Source organism: Maniola jurtina, chromosome 20, assembly GCF_905333055.1.
Source record: "Maniola jurtina chromosome 20, ilManJurt1.1, whole genome shotgun sequence".
Classification (NCBI taxonomy): Eukaryota; Metazoa; Arthropoda; class Insecta; order Lepidoptera; family Nymphalidae; genus Maniola; species Maniola jurtina.
The window spans coordinates 35978-53950 of NC_060048.1; the positions used below are offsets into that span (position 1 = coordinate 35978).

The following is a 17973-nucleotide window of genomic DNA, read 5'->3' on the forward strand; positions in this document are numbered from 1 at the left end:
CATTTGAAAAGAGCAACCGCCGAGTTTCTTGCTGGTTCTTCTCGGTAGGAACAGCATTCCGAACCAGTGGTAGATTATTTTGACGATTCAAAAGCACTTGTAAAAGTTTAATTGAATAAAAATAATTTGAATTTGAATTTGAATTCTAAGTTACAATCCTGGATATGATGAGGGATTCAAAGGCACAAGGGACGAAAACTTTGCTATCGTGTATATATTAACTTTTCACCTCAATAGCGAAAAAATACCTACAAGATGTAAAAAAAAACAGATTTTAATTATTATTGAAAGTCGATAGTTTATAGTTTAGATAATAAAATAGAGAATTTAAAAAGTTTTTATGAAATAAAATGTTGGCGTATGAGAATAGGCGCAGCAGATTTGGAACTTTTGTTGAGACAACACTTTTTAGGGTTCCGTAGCCAAATGGCAAAAAACGGAACCCTTATAGATTCGTCAAGCCTGTCTGTCTGTCTGTCCGTCCGTATGTCACAGCCACTTTTTTCCGAAACTATAAGACCTATACTGTTGAAACTTAGTAAGTAGATGTATTCTGTGAACCGCATTAAGACTCACACAAAATTAGAAAAAAAAAACAATAACAATAAAATTTTGGGGTCCCCATACTTAGAACTGAAACTCAAAATATTTTTTTCATCAAACCCATACGTGTGGGGTATCTATGAATAGGTCTTCAAAAATGATATTGAGGTTTCTAATATTTTCTAAACTGAATAGTTTGCGCGAGAGACTCTTCCAAAGTGGTAAAATGTGTGTATGTGTGTGTGTGTGTCCTGTAACTTCTTAAATAAGAGATTGATGATCGGGCAAAATGTCAAAAAAATACCCGAGTACGGAACTCTCGGTGCGACTCGCACTTGGCCGGTTTTCTCAAACGATGTTTGTTTGGTTCTAGACATCGATGTATATAGATAGCAAAGGCGCCCTTTTTGAGGTGAAAAATATATATGTAATTACAATTTCTCTCTGGCACAGCCACTCGCAATATAATATATTATATCTACAATGAAAACATTACATAGATTATGTCTAATAAAATTAACAGATCTGATGCCTTTCATAAATACATAGTTATTTGGTGCCTTTGTATAGGTACATTTTATATCGAAGTCGTCGCTAACTGAGCGCCAACAGTCGCCAACAGTCGCCAACTGTCGCCAACTGTCGCCAACTGTCGCCAACTGTCGCCGCGGCGAAAGGTATTTATTTGCACAAATAACTTGTCATCTCTATGAAGGATCCGATTAGTTCCCACAGGAATGGTGTAACAATTTACAACTAGGTACTTAAGTATAAAAAGTTAGTATGGTCGAACTAATTGTTATGATAACAAGAAGCAAATCACAACAAGTGGATGCGTTTCAGCTTGAGATCTGTTTAGCGTATTGGACTTGCTCCCTCCTCAGTCGTCACAGACATATCTTCTCTCTGAACTCTACGGGTTCCTTTCCACCAGAGATGTGCTATGCAGCTCTGCTACGAAGATGTGAAATCTTCGCTATGAAAATATGTGACCGTTTCCACCAATGGTAAGCTATGTAGCTGCGCGAGAAAAGATGCGCAGCTCGAGCTGTGCGATGTATCGATAGTAGGGAAGCGGTGAGAGCGACGCGGTGAGGAGAGACGCCTGCCGTGCCTGCGCATAGCCACACCACTCGCGACGGCCCGTAGCACGCATCCTTCCATATAGAAAACATATCTTAGTAGAATCCGTTTCCACCAGTGCTAAGCTGTGTGAACCAATGAATATGATTGGTGGATATCAAGCGCATCCATAGCAATGTAGCATAGCACATCTCTGGTGGAAAAGCAGCCTACACGACCGAATCGTGAGGTCAAACAAAATCGAGTAAATATACACGCAAGTTCGATATCTTATTTTTGGAACGTTTTTATCGATCGATAAATTAACGAATGTGATTTCAACTTTTAAATTTTATCGATCGATAAAATCGATTGTATGATATTGTTGTCTTTATTAAACATTTGTTAATATAATTATTGTAGTACTAATAGCTACTTTTTGAGGGTGATAGTATATTGCGTGGGTAATGTTTTTGTTAGGTGGCTATTTTTTCTCCTAACGTCTCACCTACTCGGTAGCCCCAATGTCTTGAACATTCTTCCACATCGTTTTCCGGCCAGCGCTCTCTCTATGCCTATTTTTGAAGGGTTGGTGAAAAAGTTTAATACAAAATCGTTCAAGAGGACAGATCAAGGCCATTACGTCAAGTAGCTTCATATAAAGTTTGGCGCGCCTCCATATCTCAGCCTCAGTGTCCACCTGGCGTTCACAGCCGTAGCGGTAGGAGTGATGAATATATTTTGTACAATATTAAACAATGCTTCAACTAGTGTGTGCGCTACACTGTCCGCCCGCCGCCCCGCTCCCCGCGCCCCGCCCCCGCGCCACATTTCGACATCGTGTGTTGCCGCATTGACCATTGGAACGTTGTCTTACTCTAATTGAATCACGATTTGTACCTCTAGGGCAGGCAACGAGCTCAACTAAATACATTTTGTCTTTTTCTTTTGGCAATAAAATTCGTGACGACACCTTTGTGGTGTAGGATAGCTCTAAGATAGTCTACGAGTAAACCTTAAACATAGTAGACGTGTTTTCCTTTCAATACTCCCCGATCCCCGCACACCTCATGGCGACCCTGCCTAGCGAACTCGGCGCCTGGCCGTCGCCGGGTGTCGAATGACGAGCGAATTATGCTGAGGAGGCGGATTCTTGTGTGCCTCCGCGCATCGAGTAGGAACGTATATAATTAAAAGTAATAAGTGATACTAAAGCCGTGTTCTTCGTGTGGTAAAAAAGAGAAATAAAATGGGAACTAAATGCCAAGTCAACATGGTGCAACGTCAGCTTCGTGAAGACGCCTTCAGGAGAATTCGGATGAGGTTATCCGGCCGCGCGCGTGACACCCAGGATAAGCAAGACCCATCCCCAGCCTGATGACCATTCCAGTGCAGTGCGGACCTTTTATCTATAGTGTGCGAAAAATAACAAAAAGTGTTTGAACAGTGCTTCATAAGAAAGAAAACTGTAACGTAGTATTATAAGGACATGGACATATCTAGGTCTTTGATAATGGTTTTATTCTTAAAAGATAATATGTGTTTTAATATAATTTAGTGTCTACATATAATAATATATAATTTAGTGTGAGGTTTAAATATGTAATAAGTTTTAATTTTAATGGAAAATGATTTAGAGAGTATTTTAAGCGAGTTATTAGATATTCAAACTAATTTAAGGAAATTAGGTCCACGTAGAAGACAACAGTATAAAGGTAAAGTACATCAAAGTATTTTAAAAGCTAAAGAATTATACTCAGAGTATAAAAATATTATTAGTACTTGTTCCTTACAGAAAAGCTCATTAGAATTAGCTGAATATATTTACGAAGCTTTAAATGAAAAAATAGTATCGACGTACGATAAAATTTTGACATATATAGCTCTACTAGTGAAACGATCAAAGATCAACTTTTAAACATGGAGACATTTAATTTAAAAACTGCAGCTAGCTTGGTACCGGTTATGGACGAAAAAGAAGAGACTTTAGAAAAAATTATTGACAGTTTAGAGCTCTACGAGAGTTGTTTGAAAGACTCTAAGTGTAAGAAGCAATTAGCTACTTTTACTCTAAAAACTAGGTTAAGCAAATCAGCCAAACTTAAACTTAAACAAGAGTACGACTCTTGCACCGAATTGGTGAAGGACATAAAAGCGTTTTTACTAACAAAAAAGTCACCTAATTCATTATTAACGCAGCTCAATAGAGTTTCACAAAATGAAATGTCAATTTCTGAATACGCGTCACGTATCGAAGAACTATTTGTAGACCTCACTATTTCCCAGGCTAATTCTAACGAGAAGGCGTACGAAATTTTAAAACCTATAAATGAGCAAATGGCGATTAAAAAATTTGCAGATGGGCTCCGCAATAGGCGTTTAAGCACTATCATTTCAGCTAGAAACTATACGCAGCTCAAGGACGCAGCCCGTGCTGCACAGGACGAGGAGCTGGCCCAACCATCTACTTCCAACTCGGTGCTAAACATGGTAAGTACTAGAGGTAGACCCTTTATTCGAGGTCGGGATAGTTACAACTACAGAGGTAATAGAGGAAAACCTAACCAAAATTTGAATTATAACCACCCCAATGCCAGATTTTACCGAAATAATAATTTCCGCGGGAGACAGCCACGTGGAACTGCCACGCAATCGAGTCGCAGTCGAGGTCGAGTAACTCATAATAGGGGATATTATCGTGGTAACGTACATTTCGCACAGCAAGAGACTCAAGAGAGAGAAAATTCGGAAGGCCAAAGTTACACAAATCAAAATCAGTTTTTTCGGGCCTAAAGATTACATTCTAACGTGCGATATAAGGAACGCTAAATACATTTTTTTAAACGTAAATGAAACAAGATGCTCATGGTTACTCGACACCGGCGCGTCATTATCAGTAGTTCGCACATCGTGCCTACCAAACAAAATACCTATTTATGAAGACAAAATTGTAATACATGGCATCGGAGGGAAAATCTATTCAAATGGTTACGTTTTTCTCACTATTAAAACTTCCGACGGCATACCCTTTCGTCATAAATTTTACATTTTTGAAAAATTGCCTTGCAAGTCTGACGGAATTTTGGGTCAAGATTTCTTTAATAAATTTAATACAATAAATTATGACTTGAAAAATTCAATATTAACCTTGCATGGTTCTGAAAATAAATATAGCCTTAAACTTTACAGTAATCCTACGTTATGCTCAGAGTTTTTAAGTATTCCGGCTCGTAGCGAATCAATACATTACATACATATAAATAGCGTTTCCCAAGATTGCGTCATACTTCCTAAAGAATTACAAGAAAACATATTTCTCGCGAGTATCATAGTAAAACCGAAAAACAATATTATACCCATTAAAATCCTTAATACGAGTAACGAAACTGTTAATATTCCTACTTTTCAACCCGATTTCGAATTATTAAATAATTATGAAATATGTTCTTTTGAAAAATGTGATTCTAATTCTATTCGAGCAAGCAAGTTGTTGCCTTTGTTGAAATTGGATCACTTGCATTCCAGCGAACGGAAAGTAATAGAATCTATTTGTACGAAATACGCTGACATATTCCAATTGCCCGGCGATAAGCTCACAACTACTAAGGTATATGAGCAATCTATTACACTGAAACCTAATACGAAACCAGTGTATACTAAACCGTACCGTATTCCCAATAGCTTAAAGTCAGAGGTACAGAAACAAATACAAGGTTTAATTAGAGACGATATTATTGAAGAGTGTCAGAGCGAATGGTCCAGTCCTATTTTATTAGTTCCAAAGAAAAGTGACGATTCAAAAAAAAGTTGGAGATTAGTTGTTGATTACCGTAAATTGAATGAAACAATTCAAGACGATAAATTCCCACTTCCCAATATTAACGAGATTTTAGATTCGTTGTCAGGTGCGATTTACTTCACACATTTAGACCTGAGCCAATCGTACTATCAAGTTACACTTACTCCCGATAGCCGTAGGGTGACAGCATTTACAACTAATACCGGACAGTACCAAATGAAAAGATTACCTATGGGTTTAAAAATAAGCCCCAGTGCTTTTTCCCGTGTCATGACAGTTGCAATGTCTGGCCTTACCTATGAAAAATGTTTCATATATTTAGATGACCTAGTTATTTTCGGCAGAAACTTAGAAACACATAATAAGAATCTCATAGATGTTTTCGAAAGGTTAAGAAAAGTAAATTTAAAACTCAACCCTAACAAATGTCAATTTTTAAAGACCGAATTATTATACTTAGGTCACACAGTAACAAAAAACGGAATCTTACCGGATCCAAATAAAATTGCTGTGATAAAAAATTATCCAGTACCGAAAAATTCGGACGATGTGAGACGTTTTGTTGCTTTCAGTAATTATTACAGGAAATTTATAAAAAACTTTGCTGAATTAACATTACCTTTAAATATTTTATGTAGGAAAAATGTACCTTTTGTATGGACAGCGGAATGTGATCAGTCGTTTCAATTGTTGAAGGAAGCATTAATGTCTCCACCTATTCTGCAATATCCCGATTTTTCGCCAGATAGCGAGTTCATCCTACAAACCGATGCTTCTGGTATAGCGATAGGAGCTGTACTTTGTAATAAAGATTTGCGGCCTGTAGCTTATGCGAGTCGACCTTTAAACAAAGCCGAAAAAAACTATCCAACTATCCAAAAGGAACTACTTGCAGTTGTTTGGGGTATTAAATATTTTCGACCATATTTATTCGGAAAAGCTTTTACAATTATGACCGATCACAAGCCGTTAGTATATCTGTTTGGAATGAAAGATCCCAGTAGTCGATTGTTAAAATTTCGCTTAACATTAGAGGAATACGATTACAAGATAGTGTATGTAAAGGGAAAAGATAATGCAGTCGCGGACGCGTTGTCTAGAATAATAATTACGTCTGACGAGTTAAAAAATATGAGTAATGATATCATAAACGTTATGACTAGAGCGCAAAGAAAAAGAGAGGAAGAGAAGGATAAAAGTCATACAGATAGGAGTGTAATCCCTAGTATAGCCAAGGACGAGCGGCCTGATCAACCGCGAGTCGTGGAAATATTACGGATACCAAATGATTCAGTAGAGATGATGTTAGTAGAAGGGAATAAATTAAAAATAATAAAGCAAAAGGAGAAAATAAATGCGGAACGGGAATGTTTTGCTTTTACGAACAGAAAGAAAATATTATACATTAATCTTGATTTTAAATCACATTTTACGCGAGACGAATTTGTGGTTAAATTGAGTAATTTTTGTAAAGAATTAAAAATTAATGAAATCTGTATAATAAAAACAGTAAACAATGCATTGTTCATAAGAGATTTAATTGATGAAGTTAAAAGTAAAAACACATATCAGGGCCCTAGGATTTGTGTTTTAAGAGGAATAAAAAGAATAGAGGATGATAAAGAAAAGGATTTCATTTTGAATGACTTTCATTTGCTGCCTACTAGCGGACACGCAGGGGTACGCAGAATGATTAATAATTTAAGAAAACAATTTTACTGGCCAGGAATGGAACATGATGTTAGAGACTATATACGTAAATGTGAAAAGTGTCAGAAAATGAAACACTCGAGGCATACTGTAGAACCCATGGTAATTACAACAACCGCTACATCGGCTTTTGAAAAAATCTTTCTAGATTTAGTAGGTCCTTTAGATAGAGATGAGGAAGGAAATGTCTACATACTCACACTCCAGTGTGAACTTAGTAAATTTGTAGAAGCTTATCCTATTAGAAATAAGGAAACGAAAACTGTAGCTAGAGCATTTGTAAATAACTTTATCTTAAGATTTGGAATCCCAAATTGCCTGGTAAGTGACAGAGGATCTGAATTTTTATCTTCAACAATGACGGAGGTCTGTAAATTATTAGAAATTGAAAAACTAAATTCAACTGCTTATCACCACCAAAGTATAGGTTCATTAGAAAATACACATAAACACTTAGGCGCATTTCTGAGGATAATGTGTGATAAACAACCCGAAACTTGGAGTTATTGGCTACCCTTTTGGTGTTTTTCATATAACAATACCGTTCATACATCGACCAAATATGCCCCATATGAATTAGTATTTGGTAAAAGTTGTCGAATACCAAGTAGATTAAGTAGTGATGTAGAACCATTATATAATGTAGATAACTATAGTTTAGAATTAAGATATAGAATGCAAGTAGCGCAAAAGGACGCTCGTGAAAATTTAATACAATCAAAACTAGATAGGAAATGTAAGTACGATAAAAAAGTGAATACAGTGACATATAAAAAAGACGATAAAGTGCTAGTGAAAAATGAGTGCGGTGGAAAACTTGACTGTTTATTTGAGGGCCCTTATACAGTGATAAATGACGTCGGACCAAACGTAATAATTCTTAAAGATAACAAAAGTGAAGTAGTACATAAGAATAGAACTAAGCTTTTTGTTCCTAGTTTATAAGGTATAGCCTGCCCCTGCGAGTGGAAGTAAGTAAAAAAAAAAAAAATGTAAATTATCTACTTTACATTTTTCTTTTTTTTCTCCTGCCCCGGTGGTGTGGTGTAGGATAGCTCTAAGATAGTCTACGAGTAAACCTTAAACATAGTAGACGTGTTTTCCTTTCAATACTCCCCGATCCCCGCACACCTCACCTTTAGACTCATTACCTACGCACGGTCTATCGGACTAGACGCCCGGCGACTCGGTCGTCGGTGTATGTGGAAGTCACCGTGTCTATGCGCACTCCCATACCATCTCGTCGACCGAGTAGCCGGGCGACTAGTCGACCGCGCGATGGATCTTAATTTATTATCATCCGTCGTAAATTGATAAATTAACAAATCGATAAACTCATACTTAACTATGACAAGCACCCGACTAAAATAAACACATTAAACCTCCACCGACCGTCACCTACTTACGGTCAACACGAAATGATTTGACTACACTCGTGTGATGACATTCAGCAATATTAGACTGCGAAGTGGGCGCGCATTTGCATCACCGGTCACCGCTGTGGAGACGCCGCCGGCTAGAGCTCCATGAGGTGCAGGTCGACGCCCCAGCCCGTGGGCGCGCTCCACGCCGGCAGCGCCGCCAGCAGCTGCGCGTGCCGCGCCGTGCGCTGCGCCGCGCCCGCCATGGCGTGCCCCGCCGCCGACACCTGCACCCAGCCCTGTCCCTCCGCCGCACCCGCCGCGCCCGGCCCTTTCTACAAACAATCATTTACAATGCACAATTCATACCATAAATGCGTCTATCCATCTTTAAAAGTGTGTCATTAAACTGCAAAGCCGTAACGCTTATGAAATTACACTATGGATTTTTAAAACTTCAATTCAATGAGTTGACAGTCGTTTTAAAAGGCTACAATGACGACTTGGGTCTCGCGTCGGGTTAGATTCATTTTCAAGGGAAAAGGATACTATAGAGACGTGTTTATAAATAGCTAAAAAATACTAACAGGGATTTATTACTACAGATTTGGTACCTTATGCCTATTTTTTATTTTTATTTAATTAAAGACTTTAATTTAAAACCTGAGAATGGTGTTTGCAAGTTACAGCCAAATGGACCGCAGTCTGTGCTGGGGCTGACAACAACCATCGGCCTTAAAAGATTGATTTATACAAGCTTAAGCTTTTATATCATCCTTGTATATCATGGACTTCCGCAAAATAACGCCTGCTTCTATAGTAATAGATTGATTTATTTTAAGACTTAAAAAATCAAAGCTTATTAACATTCATACTTATGTTTTTTATTTTTCTTAAGATTTACAAGGGCATTTTTTGCAGCAAAAAATTGGAATACGATTATCACCACGTAGTAAACACAATCATTTGGATGTACTGAGGCACGCGGCTCGCTCACCTGCACGTGGCACACGAGCGTCCAGCGCGCGTGCGGCGTGGCGCGCGCGTCGTGCAGCGCGATGAAGTAGGTGCGGCGCGCGCCCCAGCGCGGCCCGGCCTGCGGCGCGCCGCGCACCGCGTCGCACCACGGCACGCGCGCGCCGGCCGCCGGCGCCAGGATCACCACGGCGTGCGCCGGCCCTGCACAGAAATATGGATTTTTAATCACATTTATGAGTAAAAAAAAAAAAATGTTGCCAATTTTGCAAATTATATTCCTAATTTAACACGATTTTTTGTATTGAATAAAGCATAACTTCATTCAAAAATGTATGTAAAAATAAACTATGTTCTTTAGCGAATCTATTTATGTAGTTTTGTCCATTTATTTGATCTAACATAAAAAAATAATAAACATCACTCCAAATTGCAATAAGTAGCCACGCAATAAACTAAATAGTCTTTTTTTTTATTCAGTCCACAAAACTATTAAAATACGCCGTAGCAGCCCGTATTACAGATCAATCATTATTTATAACAAACTTCCCAACGACATTAAAGAAGAAACAAAAGAAGTCACCTTTAAGAGAAAATTAAAACAATGGTTACTACAAAAATGCTTTTATGATATCCAAGAATTTCTAACTGCATAAACCTCAATAGCGTGACGCACCTGTAAATGACATCTGATATTGACATTTAACTATAAGACCTTGTAAGATTAAAAAATTGCAACATAACTAAATTAAATTCTTACAGTAACTATTTTAAATATTTGATTCTATTGACAGAGACTTAATCAGACCATGACAGCAATTATTTAATACTACTATGCTTTGACGTTATCTTTATTTTGTACTAATCTTGCTTTATAATAAATTCTAGTCAACATTCTCCTAATATAATAATATATAAGAATGCAAATGAATAATATTTAATATCTAGTAATGATAATTTTAATAATTGTAATCCTATTCTTATTGTATCTTTAATATTTACCATTTTACTGTACCTAAAATTGTATTTGCAATACCCTGAAGGGTCTCTCTTTTAGCTTTAAGCACCCACCATCAATTAATGTAAATGTGCATGAAAGCAAATAAATAAATCTGAATCTGAAATATGTAGGTACAAAACTACAGCGCAACACAAAATAAACTTAACAGGAATAAAACTTAATCCAGAACAGCTACTAACACAAGTGTAAATTAAAAAATTTTAACACCCCCGACGATCCAAAGTATTTAAGTTTTCCAAAACATCATTTTCAAATCATAAATAATTATGTATTTAGGCAACGTCCATCTTGACAGCTTGACATTTGTCTATTGACATAATATTATGAACCTAACGGTTATCTAACCTTCTTTTCTACAAGAAAACTAGAAAAGAGCTGATAACTCTTAAACGGCTGAACCAATTTTTTTAGATTATAGCTAAGAACACTCTCGATCAAGCCACCTTTCAAACAAAAAAAAACTAAATTAAAATCGGTTCATTCGTTTAGGCGCTACGATGCCACAGACAGATACACAGATACACAGATACACAGATACACAGACACACAGATACACAGATACACACGTCAAACTTATAACACCCCTCTTTTTTGGTCGGGGGTTAAAAATAGGAAAAACCTTAAACAAACTACTTTCTAACAATTACTTATCTGCGTACTTAACTTACTTTTTATTGTTGGTATATTGTCAGTTGTCACAGAAGATATCTATAACATCTCTGTAACTATTCGCAAGAGACTGCGTTCTATACAGCGGACTATGATGCCCAAGCTTGGTTTTGGTTTGAGGCAAACAGAGTGTCTTACGATTGTGTTTTGAATTTTAAATATGATACATTAAATATCAATACGAAAAATTGGTTTATTTTAAACATGTATTCAATAATGTGAAAGTTTTTCCTATCATGGTAAATTTAGCGGTTGAAATCATAAAATTTGTGATTTTTGTGAGAGCGCGGCCTTAACGTGGAACCACGAAGCTTCTTCAAAGTAACCCAACCCGTAGTCTAGGTAAGTAGTGCGAGTAAGATGCGAGATAGTGTGTGACTCACCCGTCATGTTGAGCGTGAGCGTGCGGCGGAGCGGCTCGGCCGTGCGTTCGAGGGCGGCGCGCACGCGCAGCTCAGCACGCGGCGGCTCGGATGCGCGCAGGCGCTGGCCGCGCGCCACCAGCGACAGCACGGGCAGGAAGTAGGGCGCGCCGCAGTACGCCCAGCGCGCGCACTCCTCCGCGCTGCTCCACGGCTCGGCGCGCGCGCCGGCCGCCGCGGACACTGCGGACAAATGCAGCTCTCAGACACGGTCGACCGAACATCGGTCGCGATTCGACGGATGAGATGTACGGCTACGTACCTACATGCTGCACGGTGGCGGGCGTGTTGGCGTCCAGCTCGGGCACCCAGTACAAGTGCTCGACGCGCGGCGCGCCGCCGCCGTGCACGGTGCGGCGCGTGTGGAACAGCATGAGGCGCTGCGGCCGCTCCAGCGTGTAGGGCGCGCGCAGCGGGCCCAGCGCCAGCGCCGCGCTCAGCGCGCACAGCGCCATGCCGCAGTACAGCTGCAACGCAACAACACGCACGACACTCATTCTATTCAAAATAATCCTTGCAAATATATCGATATGCCAAAGTTAACCACTGCCACTGCACGCACGATAGTCGAATTACTGCAACACTCGCGAACGTCTCTTCGCATCTCTATGAACAAGTGTCACGAAAGGGATAGCGATAGTAGAGGTACCACAATGGACTCACCAAGAGGTTGGGGTTCCTGGCGGCCACCACGAGCGGCAGCATCCAGCTGAACGTGAGCAGCGTGAGCAGCGCCACCAGCAGCGCCATCGTCACCTGCGACAGCCGCGTCACGCGTCACGTCCCGCACGAGCGCGCTCGTGCTCGCTCTCCTCGGGCGCTCACGAGCGTCCGTCGTTCGTAGCGAGGGAACATTGGTATAACACCGTCTTGTATGTGTTGCGACGCGACTTGTCTAATGGTACGCCCCGAAATGGGAACTCTCTGTTGGGGGGTGAAGCTGTAGCGAAAGCAGTGCCATATAGCAAAGTATGAGAGTAAAGGAATAGAGCCGGCTAAAACATGCGATTACTAGCGGAGTTGAAGGGAGCTGTGATGGGAGGGAGAGCATAGTGGTCTCGCTGGTGACTGCATCCGTCATGTTTTGTATGTACACCTCCTAGAGATAGGAGCGTATAATGTTCGATAAGAAATTTCTCTCCAAGAAATAAACGAAAATCGATTAGTAAATTAGATTAACACACAAGATTTACACAAACTTTAATCTGATCTTAAAACATAGACACAGGCACTCCCTTATACGCACACAAGCACACAACAACACACACACACACAAAGAAATATTCATTCAAATATCAATTCACAGAAATATTAATTTCATTTAAAAAATACATATTCATTTAATTAAAGTTGTAATACTTTGTTTGTAGTTTGAATCCCGAGCGAACGAAGGATTCTATAATTCTATAAAGTGAGAATTATTCTGAGTGTAGTAAGGGATTCAAAGGCATAAGAAACAAAAACTTTGCTATATACATACAATTTTCCACTTCAATAATGGAAAAATACAAGATGAAAGAAATAGTTACTGTAACATCATGCGAATTTTCCGGAAGAAAGTTTAAAACTGTTGGCGTTAAATTATCACTCGATTCACTCATTTTGTTACTTTTACAACAAAGAAAGTAAATAAGTACATAATAAGATATAGACAATTTCTAGGGTTCTATAGCTCAAAAAGAAAAACGGAACTTTTTTTAAGTAGAATCATTTTGTTGTCTGTCTGTCTGATTATTATCCATCTGTTGTCTGTCAAGAAAACCTATAGGGTACTTCCCGATTTTTTTTTAATTTATAGACTAGCACTTGGCTGCAATCAGATCTGCTAGCAAGTGACGAGGCATCCTAAGATGGAGCGCGATGATGCCTAGAAGTTGCCTATTTACTCTTGACTTGAAGGTACCCATATTAAAACTGGAAGGGTAAACTGATGCAGGAAGGGTGTTCCATATCCTAGCAGTTCAAATTAGAAACGAAGAACGGAGGAACCGATGACCTAGAATCATGAAATTTGGCAGGTAGGAAGGCCTTATAGCACAAGGGAAGAATCCGGAAACAGTGAATTCGACGTACTGCAGGGGAAATAATATCAGAGAATATAATGAAATTCTATGAATTCCTTTTAATTTGATTATTCATCTTTATCTCATTCCATCGAACTGCAAACAAGACGAGTCTGCATCATTTTGTACAAGCGTGTAGAAATCCCCTGTACGCTACCAGGTGCTCATGCAAGTCAGAGTAGAGTCAGTTTACTTGAACGATGCACGACGACGCACCCGCGCTGCACGCGCTGTCCGCGCACGGATGATTGCGCAAGTGTGTAACTTGCATTCAGATTTCAGACGTTCGATCGTGCTTGCAAAAAATCCTCTTACAGACGCTAGAGAATGTTCACTCACGTCGGCGGGCAGCAGCGGCGTGCCGGCGCGGCCCATGATGGGCACGAACATCTGCACGGAGTTTAGCGCCAGGTAGGCGCATTGCAGCGCGGGAAGCGCCGCCGCCAGCGCGTGCAGCGCCGCGCCGCGCGCTCCGCGCCGGCACAGCAGCCCCGCCAGCGCCGGCAGCGCGCAAAGCAGCGGCACGAACGCCGAGCGCGCACCGCACGCCGCGCCCGCCACCGCCGCCGCGCCGCTCCACAGCGCCAGCGCGTCGCGCCACGCGCGCCACGCCCACCAGCCTCGCGCCAGCCGCGCCGCGCCGCCGCCCAGCCACGTGCCCCAGGTGTGCCGCGCGTCCGCCCAGCAGCCGCACAGCGCCGGCGCCGCGTACAGCGACAGCAGCAGCCACGCGCGCGAGTAGAACGCGAGGCGCGCACCCGCCGCGTGCAGCAGCAGCGCCGGCAGCAACGCCGCCGCCGCGCCCGCCAGCCAGCACAGCAGCACGCCCAGCGCCGCGCGCGCCACCACGCGCACCCACGCGCCCGGCGGCATGTACACTGCGGCACGGGCACACTGCTGATGAGCCGCACGCGTCACCCGCGGCCGGCACGTTCGCCGAGCTACTCACGCTGTTTGGAGGCGTCCCGCGCCGACAGCACCAGCTCGGCCGCCAGCAGCAGCAGCACGAGCAGCAGCGCAGCCAGCGCGGCGGGCGCGCGCGCCGACACCACCAGCAAGCCCAGCACGTCGAAGAACACGGGCTGCTCCTCCAGCTCCACGGCCGCCTCGAGGCGCGCGCTGCGCAGCAGGCCCCGCGCCAGCGCCAGCACGTTGTCGCCCGTGCGCTGCAGCGCGGCGGCCGGCACGCGCGCCGCCGTGTCCAGCGCCGTGTGGTACACGTAGCCGTTGCTGCTCCACGCCAGATCCACGCCTGCCGATCGCCACCAACATATACCTACTCCGGCCGCGCAAATCTCATAATATATTCGCGATATCGTTTGCATGTAAGGTAACTACGCATGTGCGTGTTACTTTGCCGTTACGCGTATGTACGCGTAGCGGCTCAGGTTGAAATCTATAGATCGCACTTTGACTTTGCTTAGACTGAAGTTTCAGTTAAAACGAGATAGATTTATGCCAGCGGTATAACGCTGTCTCGTTTCAACAGTGTCTTAAGACTGAGCGAAGTCAAAGTGCGCTCTATAGATTAAGCATGCCGGTTTCCTCGCGATGTTTATCTGTATGCAGAAGTACAAGATTCTCTCCGAGCTACGAGGACGTACCTGAGAGGTTCCCGTAGTCGCGGAAGATGCGGAAGTCGGTGTCGGCCGGGATGAGGCCGCTCTGGAACAGCTCCTGCGCCACCGACGACGCGAAGGGGTGCGGCACCGCGCCCGCGTACACCTGCCGCGACGGACTGTTACTGCGCGCCGCCGCCACGCACGCACAGACACAGTATGTATGTGTGGGCCTGGGCGGGCGCTAGGACGGTCGCTTTAAGTAAACAACAAAAACGCATCAAGAGAGCCTTGCGCTCCCTCTCTATATGTTTGACATCTTTTATGTCGTCTGTTAAAATATGAGCAGGTATTTAAAGCTCTTAGCAACCACCCTGCGACCATTCAACCCACGACCCATTCAAGAAGACCGGCGGAACGGTCTCCGGACCCTCACCCGCTTTGAAGATGAGCATTTCGGTTTTCGCTACGTTGTGCCATGCATGAGGCCATGCGTTCAGTTTTTTCAGGGTCAGCGACAAATCTAGCTTTGTTGCTGTTTGTACAATAACATTTAACTAAGGAAAACAATCATATGTCCATTGAAATCACCGTTTGGTGTAAATGATATAGGCTCAGCGACAAATCTAGCTTTGTTGCTGTTGGTAGTGTACGGGAGCTGTGTGTCTGTGTGCTCGACCGTACCAATAGGGAAATTTCCCAACCGAGCGGTGTGTTATGCTCGGTAGCGCCAGCTGGGCCGACGGTTATGCGTTGAAACTTCTATATATATATGCAATTTGGTAAACGCTCTGTCCATGCGATTGAAAGTTGCCTGTGTCTCCCTGTATTCCAATTAAGCTACCCGTGCTGCCATCTAGGCGTAGGTCGTGAGTTATCAGGCTGGGATTCGTGTTTCGAGCGTTGTTGATTGATTGAGTTTAGAAGCGACATCTTGTGAAGGTGGCGACCGCTACCCTCCCCTCCCCTCCCCTCTGAGACGTTGTCGTGGTGTGAAGTGTCGAGGAGAGGTGGCGTTGTTGTGCATGCAAGGGGAATGGTGCCTGGCTTAGCCATCCATAGAAGTGGCGTTGTTTGCTGACATCTGCTGGTGGAGTGCAGACCCATTGTGCCCTGATGTGCGATGACGCTTGCTGCGCTGCGCCGTGCGATCCCAAGGGTGTTGCGGTGTGTGCGCAATGCGTCCCTTGACCGCGTTGGTGTGCGCCGTGCGTCAGTGTGCGGTGTGCGTCCACTTTTGATCACGTCGGCTGTTGCGGTGGTGTGTGACCACGCTTGAGTTGGTTGTGGTGGTGTGCGATCCGTCTTCGATCACGTCGGCTGCTTGTGGTGGTGTGTGTGACCACGCTTAAGTCGTTCGCTACAGTACAATAACATTCAAATCACCGTTTGGTGTAAAAGATATAGGGTCAGCGACAAATCATTCTTTAGCGAACTGGTCACAAATACTGCGCAGTTTTCTAAGTCCGTCTATTGAGGGGCAGAGAAGCACCATGTCGTCAGCGTAGCTCAAATTGTTAACGCAGACGCTACCAATATGGCAACCGACTTTGGATAAACTATCCCTTCCGTAAAGATTATTGAAAGAAATAAAGAAATACGTTTTCCCCTCACTAGTTCAAAAAGGGCCTTTGCTGCCAAAATTCGTGTGACCAAAAACCTGTGACCAAAATTCGTTTTTGGTCACCCAGGAGAAACAATTTTTTGAATTTAGACAGTTCTTCTTCATTCCACGCACATCAACATTCATTTCTAAAACATTTATTGAACTCTCTATTTTATTATTCAAACTAAATTTATTTTTAACTAAAATGTGTGTTTTAGGGTTTATCGTCAGAATTAAAAGATTTATTTAAATTTTCTAACTTAGCATCACGAGCGTAGCGAGCAACAAGCGAGATTGTAGAATCCCTCGCTCGCTCGGGATTCAAACTATAGGCACTCGCAACAAAAACGAACTTTGTTGAAAAATGTTGTTGAAGAAAGAAGTATTATTTTTGAAAGTTGTGCGACACATCACCAGTCATAGGTCCCACCTAATGGACCAAGAGCCCAGAATAGACCTTCGTTATTTTATAAGCTAAAAGTTTCTATGCAGTAGGTACTGCCGCAACATAAGAAAGAACGATTGGCGACTATGGATCATGGTGACTTTGGGAGATAACAGGTAACAAAGGTGAAAATTTCTTACGTCGAAGTATAAAGTGTATTTTTTTATATTTTCTTCCGAATAGAATTAGGAATCACGTCATGTATAGCCAGACACCAAGTATCGTGGCAGCCCTCTGCCAGATGCCTTTAAACTAATTAAACAGCGCTGGTTTTCTGACGATTTATTGAGAAGAGGATGGCAGTATGCTGAGCATATGCCCGTGTAAGCGCTACGTACCTCCATGATCCAGGGGTCGTGCGGGCCGGCCTGGAACAGCACCTCGCGCCCGCCGGCGCCGCACGCCTCCATGTTGATGAAGGCGCGCAAAGACTTCGCCCAGCTGTACCCACATAAGCACTTCAATATAGTACAAGTCAGGAAAGCTCAAATATGAACAGGTACTGTGCAGGTGCCAGCTGTGGGAGGTAGGTATTATGTCTGGTATAGGTTATCTGCGCGAGGTGTAGGACGCGGTGTGTATGCGATTGGGTTCGGAGAGTGGTTACCTATATACCGGCATCCTATTTCTAAAAAGCTACAAAAAGTAGCTTTGAGCTGTCAAAAAGTTATGTGTCTAAAACAGAATGCTACGGAGGATCAAACTAAAAGGTTTGGTCCCCATTGTTTGGCAGATGAT

General features: G+C 42.6%; 1 protein-coding gene across 2 annotated transcripts in view; it reads right to left on the bottom strand.

Moving 5' to 3' along the window:
* Window positions 1–2545: 2545 nt before the first annotated feature.
* The window catches only part of LOC123875375 (endoplasmic reticulum metallopeptidase 1-like), a 28100-nt gene continuing 12672 nt past the window's right edge, over window positions 2546–17973 (bottom strand). For both annotated transcript variants that reach the window (XM_045921160.1, XM_045921159.1), the window contains 10 exons: window positions 17574–17676; window positions 15230–15350; window positions 14575–14877; window positions 13965–14503; window positions 12226–12318; window positions 11825–12029; window positions 11524–11745; window positions 9473–9654; window positions 8251–8810; window positions 2546–2578 (listed from right to left, as the gene is read on the bottom strand). In XM_045921160.1, coding sequence (XP_045777116.1) covers window positions 8631–8810; window positions 9473–9654; window positions 11524–11745; window positions 11825–12029; window positions 12226–12318; window positions 13965–14503; window positions 14575–14877; window positions 15230–15350; window positions 17574–17676 — 1948 coding nt within the window. In that variant the 3' untranslated portion in view covers window positions 2546–2578; window positions 8251–8630. The remainder of the gene's footprint in view (window positions 2579–8250; window positions 8811–9472; window positions 9655–11523; window positions 11746–11824; window positions 12030–12225; window positions 12319–13964; window positions 14504–14574; window positions 14878–15229; window positions 15351–17573; window positions 17677–17973) is intronic.